The sequence below is a fragment of the Ambystoma mexicanum genome, chromosome 11, assembly GCF_040938575.1.
Source record: "Ambystoma mexicanum isolate Mex_15411 chromosome 11, UKY_AmexF1_1, whole genome shotgun sequence".
Lineage (NCBI taxonomy): Eukaryota > Metazoa > Chordata > Amphibia > Caudata > Ambystomatidae > Ambystoma > Ambystoma mexicanum.
In genome coordinates, this window is record NC_090934.1 from 830,975,693 (window position 1) to 830,998,789 (window position 23,097).

The window sequence follows — 23,097 nt, forward strand, 5'->3', positions numbered from 1 at the left end:
CCATCCGCTGCATGTGGGCATTCAGCTCAGCCATAGAGGGGGTTGGCAACCCCATTGGACTATGTAGTGATGATGGGCTGAACTGGAGGTCTTGGAGGGCTGACAGGTCATCCAGGTTCGGCACCTTCCCCTGTGGCCCTACATCAGACTGCAGTGCTGGGGCACTGTTGTCACTGCCTGCAGCCTCCTCCGCAGTGCAGATGTTTTCAGGGGTGCGTTATGTGGGCATGATGGGTGGGCGTGGCACCTGTGTGGCAGCAGGCAGCGTGGAGATGGTGGTGTTAGCTGGTACATCCATACCAGGTGCAGCTGGTGGCAGAGTTGCTGTGCAGCTTGCGTCTTCCTCCTGGGCAGGGGTGCTGGGTCACCCGCGTGCAGGTGCACATTGCCTCGCCTGTTGAGCATTGTCACTGTCACTTGAAATGGCTGTGGGGACACAGAGGGCATGCAATTAGTTGTGTGGTGGTACCTGATGGGTGCATCACATGCATCAGACAGGTTGATAACTGACCATTTGCATTTACACGCATATGACTGTTGACGGCCATGTATTGTAGGGGTGTTGCTTATCGTCTGGGTCATGACTGGGTCCTTTGGGGCACTCCTGCACTGACTGGGTGGGTTGTTAATGGGTCCTTTGGGGCACTCCTGCACTGACTGGGTGAAGAGGGTTGTTAATGGGTCTTTTGGGGCACTCCTGCACTGACTGTGGGTGTGTGGGTGGGTTGTTGATGGGTCCTTTGGGGGCACTCCTGCACTGACTGGGTGGGGCGGTTGTTAATGGGTCCTTTGGGGGCATTCCTGGCCTCAACAAGTACTCATATGGCATTGAAATTTGTGCACTTACCAGCATCTGCAGGTGGGCTCACTCCTGCCTCAGCATCGCCAATTCCATGGATTGCCTTGAGGTGGAGGACACTGCTGCAGCGCTCCTCCCATGTCTGCAGCCTCAGTGGTGAAGCAGGCCCTCCACCTGTGCCACTGTTGCGCTGCTGGTATGTTGCAATCAGGTTTCGCACCCTCAGTCTGAGGTCGTCCCCCCTCTTGTGGCAGTCCTTCATGCTCCTTTTCGTGACACCCACAGCTGTGCACTTGCGTGCAGCTTCGGCCCACACAACCTTTCTGCGCTGCTGTGTTGCACGCCGTTGGTCAGCGCTAAACAGCATTTCGCCATGCTGCACTATGTGGTCCACTAATACAGTGAGCTCCGCCTCGCTGAAGCGCTGTTTGCGCTGTCTCTGGGCAGGGATCCTGGCTGCCATGGTGGTGGTCCTTTTTGGCTTCTCAGTGTGGAGATTTAGCCTGTGCTGACTCTGGATGGCAGTGGATTGTGGTTTATATAATGGCCGTCTCTCTCTTTCCGGTTTTCGCGGACATGGTATGTCTGCTTCCGTGAGGACGGCGGCGGATATGGTTTTTACAATGCTTGTGGGGCCGGTACGTCGATTTCCGTAGGTGTTTACGTGGCGACGGTGACACCGTTTCCGCGTCCGTGTGCTGCGCGCGACCGACAGGCTGTAATCGGCCGCTCTTTCCACAACATTGCGGATGCGGAAACTGTATCACCGTTGTCACAGAATCACTGCATTCCGGACCGGAGAACTTGTAATGAGGCCGTGTTTTTACTGGGCATCTATAATAGATGCCTAGTTCAAAATACTGAATACCTACATTTCATAAATACCATTTCCCCCGAATGAGAAATCTTTTAAAATTGTTTTCTACAAATTTGGTTGGTTGGGTAAGTGGTTACATTTTAAAACATAGATGGGGTGGGGTAAGGGTATAGGATAAGGTAGAGGGAGGTGGTGAGGCACAGGGGGCCTACCCCGCATGATTAAAAAAATGGAAGAAAAAACGTTTTGAAGATTTCACCATAAAGAGAAATGGATTTGGTGATCACATTGATTGTGTGCACATGTGTGTGAGGTGCTGGGGGGTCCAGGAGGCAGCCATGGCGCTTTTAATCGGCAGCTGTGATAGATGCCCAGTAAAATATGCCATGCCTGACCACCAGCACCTCTTATGCACACAATTGATAATGGAAGTCTGCAAGGTGCTGGGTGCCCCAGAGGGCAGGCGTGGCATTATTTACTGGGCATCTATGCCAATAGAAAAATGCCATGGCTGTCCCTTGTGACCTCAGCACCCTGCACACATAAACTGACCTCTAGGCCAACCTGCGCCTCGCTCACACATAATCACATTCATAATGAATGTGAGTGTGAGGCGCTGGCGCACTAGGAGGTAGGCATGGCATTTTTTGTTGCGATTCTATGTTAAAGCGAGCATAATAAATGATATTGTGTGGCTAGATTGGCATTTTAGTGCAGCTAGTCTAACCAATTCTTACTGTGACATGACATTTTGTATTGGGCATCTTTTCATCCTTTTCTGTCTCTCCTGTTTCTTCTCTCCCAGTTTATCTTTCCGGCATTATCTTTTTTCTGTGTAACTGTTTCCTCAAGTTTCTTCACGTTCTTCTGTGCTCTCCTCTGTGTCATCATTCTGTCAGTGTGATTTACAGAACTTTAACTCTTCACTCTTTATTTCCACCTGTACCTCCATCCTTCCTCCCGATTCCTCTTTTTCGTCCCTAACACCTGACGAGGCTGCCTCTACTTTTTCTTCATCTCTCTCTTATTCTCTTGATTCACTTTACCCTCTATCATCCTTCCATCCCACTCACAAACCTTCTCAAACATGGCTTTCCTCCTATCTTTGCTCTATGCGCAGTTTCCTCTGTCGTCTTGAAAGACGCTGGCTCAAGACCAACTCTACAGTGGATTATTCTTCATGCTTTTCCTACCATCCTCTCTATGATGACTGTTTATTTTCTGCTAAATGTCTCTACTTTCCTGATCTCCTACACACTCAGTCTGTACATCCTAGGTGTTCTTTTTAAATTACTTCTCGTCTTCTGTTTCCTCCCACCCCAAGTACTCATCTGACTTCGCTTAATTTTTCTCATCTGAGATAGCTTCTCTTCGTTCTGACATTGAAGCCTTCATTTCACCCGAACGTATGACTTCTTTCACTCCTGCTTTCTCTGCTTCTATTTCCTGCGTTCAAACAATCTCCAATGTTGACACTTCTCTTCTATTAGCTAAAGCCCAGCCTAATGCCTCTCTTACTGACCCCATCCCTTCTGCACTCATTCTCAAATTGTACCCTCCTTTGGTGTCTTACCTCACCTCTTTCTTCAATATCTGTCTCTCAACTTCACCTTTTCCATTGTCTTTTAAGCATGATTCCATCATCCCAATTTTAAAGATACCTACCGCCGACCTACTACTTGTTTCAAGCTTTCGTCCTATTTCCCTGCTACCCTATCTCTCTAAATTACTTGAACAGTTGGTCTATTCTCAAGTTTCTACCTTTCTTTCTAACTCTTCTATTCTCCCACAATTCCAATCAGTCCTTCGCCCTCGTCACTCCACGGAAACTGCTCTTCTTTCTGTTTTGAACTTACTACTTACTGCAGGCTATTCTAAACACTCGTCTCTTCTTATTCCTTTAGACCTATCTGCTGCATTCGACACTGTTGACCACTCCCTTCTACTGGTGTCTCTTTCTTCCTTTGGTTTTGCGGGCTCTGTCCTATTCTGGTTTCAATCATATCTGTCTCAAAGATCCTTTTCTGTTTCATGGGTTTTGCAAATCATCTGGAAAAAAAATGGACTGCCCATGGTGTTTTGCAAGTGTGCGCCCTGGGTCCTTTTATGTTCCTTCTTTACTCTTCCCCTTTTGCTGCTGTTATTTCTTCCTTTGATCTGTCACACCACTTTTATGCTGATGACACTCAACTTTTTCTTTCCTTTCCTTCTGAGAAATCTTGGATGTCTTCTAACTATCTCACACTTAATAGTGGGAAAACAGAGGTTCTCTTTTTCAGCACTAACACCCTTTCTCCTCCTCCTCCTCCTCGTCCGTCCTTTATTTTGTTCCTTCCATCCCAGCTTCCAACCTCGTCTATAGCTCGGCATCTGGTGCTCTTTCTTGACTCCTGCCTATCCTTCTCTCATCACATTTCTCTAACTTTGCATGCTTCTGCTTTCACCTACACAATATCTGTAAAGCTCATCCATTTCTCCATTTTCAAGCTTCAAAACTGTTGATTTCTTCTCTGATCTTTCCCGACTCTTTTACTGTTCTTCTGACCTTTTTGGTCTCCCAATGTATCGTCGTGCCCCTCTAAAATCTGTTTTTAACTCTTCTATTTGTCTCCTTTGTCATCTTCCTTTCTGGACATCATCTTCCCTTGCTACCATTGGCTGTCTATCTTTTCGCTCTCAACTTAAATTTAATTTTCTATGTGTTTTTTTCAAATCCATCTATGGTCTTGCCCCTGACTATATTTCTGTCTTGGTAGCATTCAATACCCCTTCTCGTTCTCTCCGCTCCTCCTCTCAATTTCTCTTGGTGGCACCTCGCCCCCCGTGTTCTCAATTTCAGTTTTGAACTTTTACTAGTTCCTCTCACTGGAACACTGTCTCTTCGTGCTATCTCTGTCTATTCTTTATTTCGTAAATCATTGAAATCTCACCTTTTTGCAACATCCTTGATTGATTGCTTTCTTATTATTTTTGCATATACATTTTATTGTACCATTCCCTTTTCTCTGTACAGCGCCTTGGCTTAAGGTGCTATATAAAATATAAATAAATACATGTACAAATCTTTGATAAACGAGCATGAGAAGTGTTATTATGTAGTTAGACTGGCATTTTGGTGCATCCAGTGTGGACATTATTTCATATTGTGGAATGTATTTTTAATGGTAAAGCCAATTGGAGTAAGTCCTTATGTGGGGAAACTACCATATCTTGGCAGAACAAGCTTGGACATGGTTTCTTATAGTATTGTTACTGGCATCATGCGCTAAAAAAACATGAGTATATTGGTGCAGCCAGGATGGAAATGTATGGGGACATCTAGCATGCAAATGTTTTTATACTAGCACATATGGTGAGCGAAGGCATCATGAAAATGTGTTGGGGAAATGCTCCTGTGCACTGTTGGTGACTTGCATCTATTGGATTTTTTCATGAGTTATCCTACCAAAACCATTTGCAAATTGCTTGGCTTTTTATCCAGATGTTCAAACAAGTGTGTACAATTCACCATTTATCCCATTATTATAAACATTTGCTGGGCCATCACAGCTTTGCATCAGCTCCAAAAATGACCATTCCACTCTCAACAGTGTTAGTCCACTTTTGCTCTACCTAAGAAAATATTCATGACATCTTTTGGATTGGATTACCCTCAGAAAAAGTACTATGGTACCCTTATATTGCCTCCAGAGGTGTGCCCATTCCACAGATCCAAACCCTGTGACACCAAAGCCCACAACTCTCCAGGTAACACCACCATCCCTCACACATAGAAAAACATGTCTTAAATCACACACACATTATTCTGCAGGATCGTCCTTTCGCACATGCTTGGAACAGAATGCAGGACATAGGAAGAAGTTTTGTCAAACACTCCTCTCCTTGAGCTCTGTTTCCTGCATAAACCAATTGGAGAAGGCCATTTTCAATGCCAGAATCTGAACAGGTAAAGACTTGCCAATACAAGGGCAAGAAAGCTGTAACACCCTCTTACGGCCTCTTATGTTCCAGCAGGTGCTCACCCACTTGGAAGTACTGAATATATGGCAAGAAACGTATTGTTCAGTAAGTGATTATCCACAGAAACAGCTCTGTCTGACCTGGGCCATCACAGAGGAGGCTGTTCAGTTTCAGCTGCTGTTGTGGTGCTGAGGCTGAGGCTGAACATGCAATGCTCGGTGCTTGTCTGCTTAATTACCCTGGAGGGGATAACCATGGCAAAGGGTGTGTGTTATGTGAAGTTCGTGGTGAATGGTTCATTCATGACATTGTGCGACATTTCACTAGGACACGGCACTAGGTCCATAACAAATGTTGGTCATTGTTAATGGTATTACATGTGTTCTGTTATTCATTTGAGCACCACATACACCAGGTTTAGTCTCGTTAATATAAAATCTTTCATCTGTTGTCCAGCAAAATGTATACCAATGTGGATTGTGTTACTGATTTTGAAAGTAATTTATTTTTTGTTTTTTTTAGTGGAATGTTCAGTGACTGGAGACATTCACTTCATGACATTTGATGGCCGCAAGTACACTTTCCAGGCTTCCTGTCAATATATTCTTGCAAAAAGTCTTAACACTGGCAGATTTACTGTGACACTGCGGAATGTTCCATGTGGCCAGGTAAGTTTCCAAACACTGTATTAATACGTACAATTTGTTGACAACATGGAAATGATGAGTTCATGCCTAGACAAGTAAATTGCAATTCAAAAGTGAATGAATAGGCCCGCATGTTGTCAGCAAAAACCTTTCTGAGAAAATCAAAAGTTTCATCTTTAAAAAAAATGCATGGGACAGAACATTGTAATAGTCTACGCTCTAACCTAGATTACCCCTTCTGCCCTTGCATATTTAAATTTTAAATAAGAAAAAAGATGCATAACATTAGGGATGTCACATTTTTTGTATATCGCATATAGTTTAAGGAACAGTTTTGGGAATTAAAATTCCCAAACTCTAGTAGTATCAATCCCTCTCGTTTCTCCGAAGGATCAGGCCAATCTCAATATACCTTTCTACACCCTGCTAAGTATTTTTCCCACTTTTCCCAGTGGTTTTTATAGTAATCTGTAACATCATTTGGTGGGAACATTGTTCGAAAAAAATACTGTTGTTAAAACAATATGCAACATACTATAGTGTACTAATATAACTGGAGTGGTATACAGTGATAATAACTCATTAAAAATAACGAATATCTTTTTAAATTAATCGTAAATACATGTTGAATTTTATGTTAAAAATATATATGGGGTGAGGCACGGCATTGAAAGGGTGTGGAGGGTGGGGTAATAAAGCCAGGGAAACAGGGGGCTTGAGGGGGAGCCGACACAAATTTAAAAAATAAAATAAATTCAACATTTTTAATTATTTTTAATTAGTTAACACAGTTTTCGCTATTTTTTCATTAGTTAGTATCAGATGAAATGAACTGGAGTTTAATTAGTAAATTGATCCAGTCCTGTAAATGACTGCAATATATTACAAATCCAAATCCACATACGGACGGGGATAGTCACAAAAGAACCACCCAGCCTTCTGTGATTCGATTTCGCTCTGTATTTCAGTGCAACGGTACAGAGTCATCAGATGTGTCAATAGCCGTTTTATTTAATTAAAGCATGGAGTGTGGACCCGCATGGCCGACCAACCTGGGAGCTTGGAATGCTGGCTCCAACTACTTAGGTCGCATCCCAAGCTTCTCCTTTCTGTGTTTTCCCGCGGCTATTTCGGCATTCTGTGCATATGAAGTGTGAGCCGACTGTGCTTTCTAGGTTTTTCCAGCATGCAGCAGTGGGAGAGCTTGCACAGCGGTGCTGAGCTGCGAGGGGATCACCATGATCTAACAGAGGCGGCATTTTATCAAGGAGCTCTTTGTCCTTCACGTGTGTTTCACGTAATGCAGACACAGTTTGTATGTAAGTTTTTGCAGCTGAGCATAGTAGTGTACAGAGAGTAGTATTCTTGTTTGCTCGACTTAATGCCACTATCTTTCGCATTCTTTCATACCCAGGCTAAGCGAGACAGACACCATTGTGTACCATCTTAGTAAGTTAAGAACAGTCCCCTAGTTTTGCCAGTTGCCTTGTTCAGTGGTTCTGTCGTGGCCCTCAACGTTTTTCTCTGCAAGTTCAATACCTTGCGTGTTCAGTCCCTCCCACACGCTCTAATCACATAAGAGACATTGGGGGTCATTACAACCCTGGCGGTAGGGGGTTAACGGGGCCGGTCTGCTCGTCCTTAGCGGGTCCCGTGAGCAGTCCAGGATGCTAACAACGGGCCCGTCATTAACGGGCCCGTTGTTAGCATGCTCCCCATTCCCATTGAGCCCTATGGGGGCTCGAATGGGAATGAGGATGCTCCGGGTCTGGGTTCCCTGAATGGGGAAATACTGGGCCCTCCAAGGTCGGAATGGCCCGGTATTTCCCCATTCAGGGAACCCAGACCCGGTACCCAGTATGGGGTAGCCATATCGCTAAAAGCTGCATGGCTACCTCCATACTCGGAATGACCCCAATTGTCAGTATTTACTGCTGCAGTCATTGGAAGCCCTGACCTTATGTGTGGGGCCACTAACATGGGGCTTAGGTAAGAATCAATGCAGTCCAACTGCTGTGGGTGTACACAAGACTTATCTCTCGGTATTAGGCAACCCACCTTTTAATATAGGCCAGTACTACACAAGTTGGTAGTGTGACTAAGAAGACAGGCTTATTTTAAGAGGGGTAAGGTGAGCTATAGAGCTGTGCAATGAAACCAGTAAATACAAGTATCCAATTAAACACTTACACACTTAAAGTTATATAATAAATATGTATTTATTTATACACAAAGCATTCTTTAAAAAGCAGTAATTAGTTGTAACATTAATCCCAAGTTAGGATTCAGTTCAAAAGGTGAACAATAAAGCAGGTGAGTAATTCATTCATATGTTACACATGCTCCAGCACCCGGAGGTGATGTAATTTGAGATCAGTATAGCATTTATATAGTATCACCTTTGCAATATTAAGTTTTTAAGGAAGGAACAGTTAGGGTTAGATCAGAACAGACTGATAGGTAATAAGAACAGTTAGATTCTCCCAGAGGGATGCAGGCAGTCTATTATACCAGCATTAAAGCTTTCAACATTTAAAACCTGAAAGGGAAAAAGCACTGCCGAAGCCAATAGGTTCAGAAAGGGGCCTTTAGGGAGCCAGGACAGCCAAAGTCAATGGAAAAAGTCAAAGTTCTGATGCTCTTGTTCTTAGAAAAATAGTCAGTGTTCAAAGGAGAAATCACAGCAACTCAAGAGGAGTCATCTTTAGAAAGCACAAGCTGTAAGGCCAATCCAGGTAAATTGAGGTGAACGTAGTGTAAGGTTAAATGACACTCCCAAAGATAGGAAGCACTCCAAATGGCAAAAGGATAAAATACCCCAAGGCCCACCATACCTTAGAAATGAAGAAAGTGTTTCAGTTGGTTGCCTTCACTGTGTAATACAGTAGATCCTTGTTCCTGGTCCTTGGTCACAGTGATGAAAGGGAGGACGTCTTGGAGGCAGCACTTGATAGAGGGACTCAGCAGCATTGGATTTCTGTCAATTCATCATCATCTCTTTGTGGTTTTGCCACCTTTTTCTCAGCACCAAAGAAGAATGAAAAGCTCTGGTCAGGATTTCATTGATCCCTCGGTCCTGGAATCTGGTGAGGGGACTCTGGTTGCAGATTCCCTGCTTCTGTAGGGTCCTCTGGATGGCCAGAAAGATCTAGCCAGATTCGGACTTCGGAAGACTATGCACTCACAAGTGGTCGAGGTACACCAGTATTAGGCTTCGGCATTCTTGGAAAGACAAAGCAAGTCGGGGGTTGCGCCAAAATAGAGTTTGTCTTGAGTCTAGTTGGTCCCACCAGCCTAAGGGAGGAAGTCGTCCTTTACGGGTCTTTGCTGTGAATTCAAAACAGGGTCAACACAGCTGCATGGCTTCACCGAGCAGTTTGCGGTCCAGGAGGGTGCAACTGGCATCTTCTCTCATTCTATGCTTTGGATGTTGTCCTCCAGTTGTCGACTCTGCTTCTAGTCCCAAAACCTTGCTTTTTATGCAAGTTCCCATTCATTCACAGCCCTAGGCTGTCAATCACACAGCAGGGTGGCTGTCCTTCAAGACAGCCATTCGGCTAATAGGAACTGGTTTCACTCAGGCACACCTAGAGACAAAGGACAGGGACGTTTGGGAACCCTCCCTCTCTTCATACCTTTCCAGACACACCGGAGCATGGGCAGGCTTCAGGATTGAAGCCCGCCAAAGGCAAGAGACACAAAGGACTCAAACCTGATGCAAACAACAGAGTAAAAGCCCAGAAGAAACAAACTAAGACGAAATGGCAAAAAAAGAAGATGGGGGCCATTTTGAGAAACTGGTCACCCTTGCGTGCAGCACTGCAGCTGAGGTATGAGCCTGCAGATACGTCACTAGGTAGTAAAAAAGAAACCACTGACACCAGCCATTGAAGTGAGTTAGTGTAACAACATGTCACATGAGGAATGGGTTAAAGGAATTACTATGTAAACCTCCAGCACTCCACATAGGGTGGTGTGTGCTGGACCCATACAGAAAAGGTAAGTAAGACAGGGCTCATCTTACTATTCTTGGGAACAGTATTTCACCCAAGAAAATGTAGTTAAACATTAAAAGACGCTCAAAGGACTTCTCATTGACACTGCTCAAAAGGTGCTATGTGTCGCAATGCAAAGGCAGATGCCTGTGGCGTTTACCAGACTCCATAAAACAGTAAGGAACATAGAAAATCGTAGTTAGAAAAACACATGAGTGAGTGAGAAAAAGGTCCCACTAACTCAAAAGTAAAAATTCAAAAGCCCTAAATCCAGCAATAGAGGTGGGGGTATCTAAGGTTAAAGGGAATTGGCACAGAAATGAAAATTCTGCCTAACAATGGGCAGTGGTCACCTTCCATATAAGAGTACACTGGTGCAGGCCCCCCAGTCTGCATTTTTTAAATCAACCTTTCAATACATAAATATATTCATAAAACATATCAAAATGCGTATGATCAACATTAAAATACCACCATTAATAATGTATATAACCAACTCTGAAATATATAAACATTAGACATATTGAGTACGCAAATAAAATAAGGAGTGGCGGTGAGTGGCAGTCTTGCAGCAGCCAGTGTTTTTTCCAGCTCTATCCTTGAGAGGTGTGTCTTCCGCTACACCTATTCTACAAAAACTCACTAACTCCGCGGAGCGGACGCGGAGTGGCGGTGAGTGGCAGTCTTGCAGTCATGCCAGGCAAGACGGGCCTGGCAGTTCCATCACCTCCAAAGCCACAACGGTTGAACTCAGAAGACCTTACAGGCCGCTCTCTAAGAAGTAAAGTCAAGTTGCTAACTAAAACCACAACCACATCACCCACACACCACCAATCCCAAACTAGTCCCCCTTCGACTTCAATGGAAATAACAGAAGATCGAGAAATCCTCGAGAACCCAAGCTCCATCATTCTAACAAATATGGGAAACAGAAACTGTGCTGCTAATGCTCAAATTCCCTACCAAAAAACTATTGAGAAAGGTTCTGGCATATTCAACAACAAACATTTACCATCTTGTAGCCAAGCTGGCTTACCCGAGGAGGAGGTCGCAGTCCCGGGAGTGGACGGCACTGGCTTTCCCCTGACCGCTGTATTGGAGCTGGTCGCTAGCAGCCCGCGGGCCGGGCCGGCATTCTCGGGGGTTTTGCCTCGCCCCGGTAGGGAGCCGGCGCCGCACGCTTCGGTGTCCACTTTGGTCGCGACCACGTCTGAGACTTGGAGGCCCCCCGGAGGGGGGACCGCCTTGGGCCCTGTGCCGGAGCCCCCGAGGGCGCTGCTGGAGCTGAGCGCTTCGATCGCCGCCGCTGCTGCAGCCGCGGCTCCGCGGCCTCTCGAAGGGGAGGTGGCGTTGAGCGGGCAGGCAGCGCGTGCCGCGACAGAGATCGAGGCAGACACGTCGGGGTCGGGGGTGGACCCCAGAGAGGGCGCCCCCCACGTCAACCAGCTGAAGGAAGGAGAGGTGCGGACATCTGGCGCCTCCGGGAAGCGGCGCCCATCGGTGGCAGGACAGGAGTGCCTGAGTGGGTTGGGAGTCGAGCGTGGCTCATCAACCTTGGCGAAAGAAAGAGAAATAACTGCAGCGCCACCTATGGCTGGCCTTTTGGTAGCAGCAATCGTACATAGGGAAACTCATGGCAATCCACCAGCAAACAAGACAAATCTAGAAAATAATGCATTAGCCTCAACAAGTCCAATTGTGTCTCAAGAAATTAAGTTACCACCGCAAGAACATAACAGCATAATCAAAAAAAAGAGATCACGAACCAGCGACGTTCCTACCAAGAAAAACTCAGTCCTAGAATTACCGAATAACCAAGTGGAAACCACAAGATTGGTTAAATCCCTGCCTAAACAAACACATTCTACCAAAGTTCCCCGTGCGGGCCCTAAAGTAACGAGAAAGGGCGGTAAAAAACCACAACGCCCCTTGAAGCTATTATCAGACTTTTTCAACAGGCACTCCAAAGCCATCCAAGAAAAATGTAAAGAGCTGACAGATGCAGAAATTCTTGAGGCAGCTGATGCAATTACTCCACCTAGTAAATATCGTAGATTGCTTCAAGCTAAACGAAGATCTTCTATCCTTCAAACAAAAGACGACACTTGGCCAGCTCCGGATATTGACCCAACAAAATGGCACTTCTCAGGCCAAGTGACTTCAAAAATACCACAAATTATCCAGGAAGAGCTGGGGACTCCGCAGACTCGAAACTTGGCAGTACTACCTATAGCTAATCCTACACCAGCTTTGGAAAGCATAACCCCTGCGAAACCTTCAGCTTTAGTCCCCACTTTGTGTCCACTACAAACTTTTACCAGTGATCAAGAAGTGCAGAGCTGCACTCAGACTCCCACACGAGAGCAAGTCGAAGTAGAGAGCTCTGTACCCCTCCCAACCATTTCGACACCATCAAAGCAAATTGGCTCGGCGGCAACGGGTTCTCCTCAATTCTTGATACAAGACCAACCACTGATCAATGATCCAATAAATCGACCAACCGACAGTACCAAGCGTAAAGACCAGGTACTGACGATTTTACCACAGTCACTAAGTGAGCCCTTAAGACTAATTCCACAAACTCAAGAGAAAGATGGTGGAAGTCAACATCCTGTCAAATCTAAAAATAAGTTACAGTTTGAGAAAACTTTAGACTCTTTCTACTCAAACCTAGACAATTATACCAATCAAAGAAGATATTCTTCAGACTTCCCCCCCAGAAGATCATTAAACACCACCACACCACCTACACGACCATCAACTTCTGGGATAGTTAAATCAGCAGCTCATCGTGACAACTCTTCAACTGATTCACACCCAAAAAAGCTTGACACTTGTACCTTGATGTCAGCTCTATCGATAGCCCTCAACCCATTCAATAAACTATATGAAACAATAGGGGACACGCTGAAAGACCATACAGCGATTCAAACTTCAATGTTGAACAAAATAACTTTCTTGGAGGGTTACATCATGGCACTAGAATCAAAGTCTTTTGCATCTACGACCAAACCGAGCCAAGATTTGATTATGGCGCCATTTCAAAAATTGACTTCAACCACGTGCCTTATCTCCCAGGGCATTACGCAAACAAACACAGAAAGTACTCGAAATCCTTCTTTCATTGACTTAACTGTCCCACCAACTCTTTTGATAGAAAAAACGAAGTTAACTAAAGGGGTGGAAAAAACTAATTCCCACCAACAAGAACCAGTATTCATAACATCTTCAATGTACCAATCAGCCTCAACAAGCTCAAAAGCTATAGATGCTCAAAGAGACCTTTTTACTCCACTAAAAATAAAGGGCAATGTAAAGAAAACTGGAGAGGTAAATAGAGCTGAAAAAGAAACACCGAATGTTTCTCCTAGAGGAATAGAAGCATTTCTAAATAACGAAGATATGATGAACATTACTCAACATATCACTGATCAATCAACATTCTCAAATCAAAACTTGGAAGAAATACCTGATTCATCTACAACTTCCATACTTCCGGCATGGAATTCTAATAAAGAAACAAAGTCTAGAGAATCTCCATTTCTAACCTTAGAAGAACGAAGAACGGGACTGGCCACGACCAATCATAAATCAATAGATCCTGTATTTGGAGAGTCCTCGATAGTTCTTAAAACTAACTATCCAAAACAAGAAATTGAAACACGAAAAAAGTTTTCTAGCCGACAGCCAACAAGACGATCTCATAGATCGCATAGTAATCCTCAAACTCCGTGGCCTAAAGCGCAGCAAAAGAAATTTTCAATAAGAGCTCCCACCAAGGAAACCCAGGGACCAACCTACAAATCAAAAACCACAAAACACCACATTAAACCTTTAATACGATGGATATTGAAACTAGAACAGATCCCTGGAAATTATGATGAAGTAATATTAAATCGAAGATCGGTTATGGACTTATTCAGTTACATCCCGAAACTACGACTAGTAAAGTCAGATGACCTCCAAATTGTTGACCCGAGCCATCAGGGATCCAGGGCAATTTCACACCTATACATAGCGTCACACGCAACAAAAAACGCCCTGGAATCTGCCCTCGAAGAACTTTTAATAATGGGCTACGACCTCACCGAATCTTTGAGAGAAATCAAAACTTGCAATCACCAAGCAAATAAAGATTCCCAGACATCCATAAAAACAACTGAATACTCCCAGTCTTCACGCCAAAAACGTTGCCAATCACTAAAGAAAACGACAATCGCCACAGTTTTGGACCAAAAACCAAACCAGACTGAATCAATCAACAAATCACAACCCAAGGGGTCAGCCAGAGATCTTGAAAAACTAAACCCAGCGCACAAGGAGCTGTCTGGTAGACTGGCGCTCCTAAAAGAAGGTCAAAAACTTCAAAGGACAGTTCAGAATGAGCCCTATCCTGTGACAGCAAACCCATCTTCAAATTCATCTTTACATTCTCTTTGGTCATGGTTACCAAAAGCCTTAAAGCTAAACCAACACAAATAGCCACTCGAGAATACGATCAACAGCAACATAATAGACTGTCTAAATTCAAACGCCCAAGACCAAATAAAATTGTGCTCGTGGAACACCCGAGGTTTCCTTCATCTAACATAAGGACCCTCAAACCTAATAAACTACGATATCATCTGTTTGCAAGAGACATGGCTTCTACATCCGCCAGTACTTGATGGCTACGAAATCCACACAGTGTTAGCCAGGAAAGGTTCTTTAGGCCGCCCAATGGCTGGTCTCTTGATCGCGATCCGTAGCGGACGAGGCCTTGTAAACTCGCGAAAGTTAAAAGAAAATCACTTCATGCTGATGGTAAAGTTAAATTGGATTACTAAAAAAAGAGGATCGTCTAAAACCTTGATAAAGACACTCATAATTGTGACCATCTACTGGAACCCAGCCACTATTGAAAGTTCAAGATTTATCAACACAATAGAACAAGAGTTGGACTGGGCGCAAGTCTCACATAAGCCTGACCACGTAATTTTATGTGGCGACCTGAACATTAATAGCCAACCTTCGACAAACTCAAAGGGATATAGATCAAAAAAACCTTCAGTAGATCAGAGACCAACAAAATGGCAAAATTTAATGAAGTATAGATCTTTTGACAACTTGGATCTAGCCTTTCCTGATCCTAATAGACTTCCAACTTGGGAAAGAGCAAATTCAACTTCCACTATTGACTATATCTTTGTATCTCGCTCTCTACTACTTCATATCAACTCCTTTAAAGTAATCAAAACAAAGGAAAGTGACCATAATGTTCTTGAAACTACTTGGTCAACAACCTCATCTATTAACCACACTATGACTTCAGATATAGAAGTCTCTATGCAAGGAACAAGACTCAGAATAACGGAAAAGGCTATAACCACTATTACAGCCCAATATAAAGACCACAACAACCAATTGCCTAGGATAGACGTGGACTATCTACCGTTACTAACCACCTTTAGAGTTCCTCAAAAAAAAAATAAGTCATCACCACCAGACCAAAAACACACCTACGATAAAGTAGTAATGGAAAAAAAGAGAGAATTGAGGAGAATAAAAAGACAAGCAAAGAGACTCGAGCCCTCAGCCGCATTTGAGATCATCAAAGTGGCTGTTAAAAATTACAAATAATGGTTAAAAAGTCACTGTCATAAGTTGTATCAACAAGACGCGGAAAACATTCTTATGACCATCACCAGAAACAATGCCAGAGACTTTTGGACCCTACTCCATTCAACTGCACCAGGAGACCGGCCATGTCAAATAAACGGAATTGGCCAACTGCCCTGGGAAAACCACTTCCAAACTCTTTTTAAGAGTCCAATCACCAAACCTCCTCTGATGGAATCTAATGATACCCCCTGGATCAGCGTGGATAACATTGAGGACATTATAGCTTTAATTAAAAAGCTAAAACCATCACGTGCGCCCGGACCTGATGGCATTACGAATTTTGACTTGAAATCCCACCCAGAGACCTGGGCTCCTTTCTTGAGCCAAATATTTAAACACTGCACAGCCACAAAATCAATCCCGCCCTCATGGACATGTGCAAACGTGGTCCCTATCTATAAAAAAGGAGATAGGCTAGACCCAGCGAATTATCGCCCTATCGCCCTCCTTGACCCAATAGGCAAGATGTTTGGGTCTCTGCTGTTAAAACATTTCATTACCTGGGCCAATGACTCCCCGTGTCACGACAAGCTCCAAACTGGCTTTAAAAAGAATTTGGGGACAAATGCCAACATTTTGATACTGAGTGCCCTTAAAAGCAAAATTTTGGAGGGTCGCCCACGCCTATATATCACCTTTGTTGATCTCACACAGGCTTTTGATAAAGTAGATCGAGAAAGACTGTGGAGAAAGCTTGCCTCATGGAAATGCCCATTAGACGTACTCAACCCAATCAAAGCTCTTTATTCAAACACTACCTTGAGGGTCCGCCTGAATAAGCAAGGCACATTAACAGAAGCAATAGCAACTAACAGAGGTGTTAAACAGGGTTGTCCATTAGCTCCGGCTTTGTTTTGGTCTTTTTTAGGCGACTTCCAAGAAACTGAAACAAAGATTCGAGCTTTCCCTCCTAAACTTGGAGAACAAATTAGTCGCTTACTTTACGCCGATGACCTAATCTTGCTGGACAACACCCCTATTGGTCTTCAACGCCAACTAGCAAATCTTCAACTTTATATGATGTCAAATAATTTGGAAATTAACGAATCTAAAACAAAAATTATGATAATAGAGAAACTCCCTAAAAAGAAATCCACACCGAAACTGAAACTAGGCACAACTACCATCGAGAAATTCACTAACTTTAAATACTTGAGAGTTATTATAGATAGCTCGTACAAAGAAAAAGCAATGCAAGAGTACCTACGCGCAAAAACTACTAAGCTAGCCACACAAGGAAAGGCAATTGATATCAAATACGGCAGATTCTCAATTAGACCTGCAAGAGATTTTTATAAAGGGAAAGTTATTCCATCTTTGACATATGGCGCCGAAGCAATGCCGAATCTTCCACACGACTTATGGCCAAAACTAGAAGCAAACTTCTGGCGCCCAATCTTGGGCCTCCCGAAAACAACTCCGATATCAGTAATCAGACGTGAACTAACCCTCTCCTCGTTAAAATCAATTGTGGATTGTAATAGTGTCATGCTCTATCGGAAATGCAGACAGAAAGATACGCCTCACGCCTACCAGTTGATAAGTGAAGAAATCCGACTGGGAACTCGTCATATGCTCACTCGATGGGAAACTAAAGTTTTGAACATCTTAGACTCAGTTGCCTGCAATACAGAAGACCTCATCGCCAATCCAGTCCGAGTGATCAAGAAAATCAAAGAACTCGACTGGATCAACACCAACGACCTTGCTTCCAAGTACAAACTCAGCAGCCACCTCCCTCCTTTCTCTAAGAAACTCGACTCCATCCAACCATTTCTGAAACTATTTCCAAATAGAGCGGCCCGAAATTACTTCTTAAAAATTAGATTGAATCTCCTAGAAACCAATGAAATACTGGCGATTAGACAACAATCCTTGTCAAGCTGCTGCCGTCTCTGCAAGTCCACTAAGGACAAGGAAACTATACGCCACTTACTTTTGAACTGTCCATCGACGACAGAAATTCGTGATAGATACTTGACAGACATTTTTACAAATTTTACTCTTCAAAAGGAAGAAACGTGTTGGAATAAACTGCTTGATGGAGACAAACAGGCATGGCAGTTGGCCACCATAAACATTATGAAATACATCCTCAACGTGCTTATTCCAACACAGATTGAATGAAAAAAAGATTGAATGAAAATGTTCCACCGGTTCTACACCTGGTCTGGCAAAGCAATATAGAACAGCGAGATCTTTAGGAGTTAGCAACGACTTTATCTTTTCTTCATCTTCTTATTTTTGTATTCTCCTCACCTGCTTCTCGAAATTTTGTTAAAAAATCTAAGAAGATTATATACAAATAAAAAAAAAAAAAAAGAAAATAGAAAAAACAAAAGGAAAGGGACACTTAATGTAGACATGTGCAATCATGTAGATAAAGTCAAAAAAAAGGCAACCAGCAATCTACCTAGGTGAAATAGAATCACAACATACAATTGTTTGATGCTCAACAAAGTGCAAAACAAGATTTTGTTTAAGTTCAAGTGCAAACCAGTCCAGCAGATGTAAGGGGGTTAGACCAAGATGACATGATATGATTTTCAGGATATTTGATTGATGTTACAGAAGTGACATTGCTTTGTCTAGGTCAACACCCTTCTCTCGTCCATTTCGCCCATTTAGATCTAGAGCTGTGATAAAATTGCAAGTGGGAATCCGAATACTAATGGATGATGTGGACAAGATCATGGGCCATCTATTTTCGATCCGCATGTTTCCAAAGTATTTTAGATGCTTGGAGAAGTACTTCACTCTCTGATGGATTAGTGCTGAACAGTTTACTATAAAATGTTCCATCGTTTCTTTCACTGTAGTATCCTTACAGAAGAAACAACAAATGTGTTTGATGTGGATGATTTTTCGTTCGGCCAAGAGGTCTTGTGTAGGCCACAGATTCAATCGTAGTCGCATTATGGAGGACCGAATAGATGGGGCTGCAGGATTGAATCACTATCATGGATATGTCATATTTACAATATTTCTGTGTTGGCAAGCATTGAGGGATCCTTTAATTCTTTTAACATCAACCCAACATATGAGTGTTTTTACTATGTGGTATCACTCCTAAACCTATTACCTGATAAAGACATCATACAACGTAGGTGATATTCATTCCATGGACACCGTAAGAAATTCACTCCTCCTGCCGTCTATTCTAGCCATTTCTAAGCACCTCAATCACATGCAGATTGTTTTCATATCTTCATGCAATTCCTTCTTCATTCCCCCGCCCCACACCCAACACAGTCCTAGCGGCTCCCTGCCTCGCTCCCCATACAGTCCTATGTTTTCCCCACCCGCCCCAAAATAGAATTTCCCTGAAGCAATCCCTGGGCTACCCTCCTACTCCCCCACATGATCCGGTATCCCCCACCCCATTACCCTCACAGTCTGAGGGCTCCCCCATGTTGCTCCGTACACAGTCCCTGGGCTCCACTACCCTGTAATTATAACATATAAAGAAGTACTTTACTTAGGAACAAAAAGTGTTCAAATCCTTATGAAAGTTAAGCAGGCAAGATGCTAAGTGTAAAGTGGTAGCGAGAGAACTCCAAATTGGGGACATGACAGAAAAACAAGCATGACTTCAAGTAGAGAATCTTCATTGGTTAAATATCCAACTTGACCAATTATTAGCCCTGACTCTCATGAAGAACAGTGAAAATGAACAATTTCTCAGAAAGTCATTTCCATTGTCGCAACCTAATTACTTTAAATACAATATAATGGAATTTGTTGTGTATATGTCGGTTGAAAGGCGATCAGTTTTAGGTTTTGATAATTGGGTAATATGATCATATTTCTTCACACAGCCAGTTGGGTAGATATGGAGAGTCGATGTGAGAGGAATGTGTTTTAAATGATGTTGCCCATTAGTAGAGCTTTGATACAGCTTTCTATAAACATAGTCCAAATCACTGAGTGGCTTCCATTCACAAAAGCTCTGAAAAAGCAGACTTTCTGGTTGGTCTTTGATTGAGTTCTGGATTTTTGGAAAGTCGTTGTTGAAGGTAAGCAATATACCATTTAATGGTTGTATTGCGTTAGTCTCATACATGCATTGACCTGTCTCAGTATGTGTCCAACTACCAGTGTTCAGGTGCATTTGGTTTGCATTGTTTGTTCTCTATACTTATTTTATATTAAATAAATCATGATATTATCCTTAACAAATATGACATTTGTGTTCAATCAACTCGTTACATCTGATCACTTATATTGTGTATACAAATATTGTAACTTTCACATACAATGTAGATCTTAGTGATAAAGAGAAAACAAGCAAAATTAAACAAATCTGACAAATGCAATTCTATAATTTTGATGATTTTCTGGAAATAGTAAGGTGTCATTGTGTGCAGTGCAACAGAAGATTACTGATTTGTCCAAACAAGAACTATTTCGTTTTATAAATGTCAGCTATGAGGTTTTCTAATGCATTGGGTCAGTCTGCTAAATATGGTACTATACAGGAATATTTCTTGTCATAATAATTTTCCACTTGGGATAGACCTTATTATAAAATAAAAACTCATAGCAAAGCCTCTTTTCCCAGCATATTATAAATGGTGCATTTCATATCAAGTGCAGTAGTCCTATTGAGACTCCATTTTGTGTTTTGATACTTTTTACAGTTCTTACCTGCATCTGACCGGATACTAATGTGCTAATCAGGATGCAACTCTGGCAGTATTCCCATCACTGCACTTTTAATGTCACCTTGTGCATGACATGCCATCACACTCGTTTCCTCCAATGAGGCCACGATTCCATCTTTGTCGACCCTCAATTTCGCACCTCTATCGTTTCCCTTCAAATCCTTCATCTGGCAGAGGCTCTCGCCAAACCTCCCTCCTTTTGGTACTGTTATCCATGTCAGCAAACTTTGTGCGCGGTCAATGACTGTCTTGTGTCCTGGCTGCATGGTGTCCTGCGGAGCATTGGCAACATTATGCACTTCAAGAATGCTCTTGCTGTGTAGCTCAGAGAATTCCCCTTTTACATAACCATGTTAGCTACTGTTGATGCTCAAACATTACTACTTGGGTACTCTTACGTGTATGCTGCCTTGCTCTAAACGTAATGATAATTCGACATATTGTTTCAATAGTAAACTGAAAACAGTTTGAATGCTCATTCATATTCCTCTGACAATGTATATAGTATTATTATTATTTTTTTATTTAATTGTACAAACTAATTTTTACAAATGAAGAAATAGAGTCCACAGGAGGGAGAGGAAAGAAGGACTTCAATGCGCTCCATTGGTTTAGTTGTTTCTTAGTCCTAAACAATAGTTGGTTCCAAACCCATTCTCCCTAATATTTCCAGAAGGTTAATATATCTCTTTGGTCTCCTTATAATTTACAAGAGTTTATTCATTTCCTAAAGTTTGTGCCACCTTGGTGTTTCTTTGCAGATTAATTTCCTCTTTTCCTCCTATGTTATCCAGCACAATCTGTCTAAAAAATCCCACTACTGCTATTACCCAGCACCGCTCAATAAGGGTGCCCACCATTCTGCTTCGCTGTAAGCAGGTAGGTCTTTAAAAAAGTGGCTTAACCAAGTGCTTCTTTCTTTGGTCCCTCCTAAACACGACAGGTGAAGGTGTCTTATAGTCTCCACTTGAGTTGTTTGGCGGCAAAAGCAACAGTTATTGTAAAATGTGTATATATATATATATATATATATATATATATATATATATATATATATATATATAGTTACCAAAGGTAATAAATATTTAATTGAAGAATATTGAAATAATGATCATTACATTCCTGTAACATAAAAATTGATTTCTTAAGTGTGTCTTCTCTGTTGATGAATCACAGATATTATGAACGTATTGTTTACGTGATTATGCATATTTAACAGCGTGATTTACTTATACAAAAAGATAATTAAAGAAACTATTTTAAATTGCATTCCTAGAACCAAGATGGATCTTGCATGCAGTCAGTTAGTCTAATTCTGAACCAGGATTCCAGGAAACAAGTGACACTGACTCATTTAGGTGATGTTTTGGTATATGATCATTACAAAGTGAATTTGCCCTACACAGACGGTAAGTATGCAGATTCATTAATTACTTTAATCTTATATATTGGTTGTACAAGTTTACTTTTAAATGTTCTAGAATGCATTGTTTTTTTTTTTCAAAGAAACAAAACCTTGCAGATTGTATCCACATTTTCAGTATTCAAATGTGTGAATTTTCATTTAAAAAATGTGATTAAACAGGTTTTGCATGTTTGCTTATGCCTGCAATAGAACAAAATGTTTTCAGCATGTTCAGATCGTGGGCTGAATCCTTAAACCCAAGCCTGTGTTCCGAGCAAGCTGGAAGTTGCCAGCACCCGCACCACCATTTTACCCTCACCCTCCTTCCCTCCAGTCTCCACCCTATCCCCTACAAAACACCCCACCCCACTTACCTGATTGTAACAGCAATAGCACCTGAGCCGGCAGGCTGGATCGGGTGGTAACAGCACTGGGACCCATCGTTAAGTAACTGGATAAATTTACCACCCATTCCGGCCCAAGGGCCTCGGTGTTATTGCTAAATTAATGTGTGATTTCCACACTGAGGCTTATTTCCAGGTTGATACATTTTAATATGTAAGAAATATAGAGGGGATCATTTAATGAGTTTTGATTGAGCAAACAGCCAATGTAGCAAAACAGGTTAATTTGTCATGGTAATAAAGAATAAAATGTTTGTGTTTTTTCAGATATTGTTTTGGTTTAGCAATACATTATCATTATACAGGTAGGTAGAAACGATTATTCGGGAAAACAGAACATTCCCATAAAAACAGAAACATTGGACAACATAATTACAATCAACACAAGTTAAACATTCCAAGATCATTAAAACTTTAAAACATTCTGGAGATGGACAATACAAGATTTTAGGCAGTTTTCAATAAACAAATTCCCTCTTTCTTTACAAAAGAGAATAGACCCCAGCACACACATACTGAGTCCGCCCATAAAAAATAAGACAGAGCAGGTTCATATTGAAGGAATCCCTGCACTCTCTAATAGGCAGGAAAGCTGGCAAAATAAATAAAAAATGGGCCAGGTCTTCCTTAGGTGCATTGCAACAAATGTACAATTGTTTCTTGTTGCCATTAGACCAGCACGCCACCACTGATCTTAGATGAATGCAATTAAAATGCGCCCTGGTAATAACGATGTGCTGAGAAG

The 23,097-nt window shown here is 42.4% G+C and overlaps 1 protein-coding gene across 1 annotated transcript in view; it reads left to right on the forward strand.

The window, feature by feature from the left end:
• Positions 1-23,097, forward strand: part of OTOG (otogelin) — a 1,239,067-nt gene that overhangs the window by 252,938 nt on the left and 963,032 nt on the right. The window contains exons 12-13 of the mRNA XM_069625375.1: positions 6,099-6,244; positions 21,820-21,952. Coding sequence (XP_069481476.1) covers positions 6,099-6,244; positions 21,820-21,952 — 279 coding nt within the window. The remainder of the gene's footprint in view (positions 1-6,098; positions 6,245-21,819; positions 21,953-23,097) is intronic.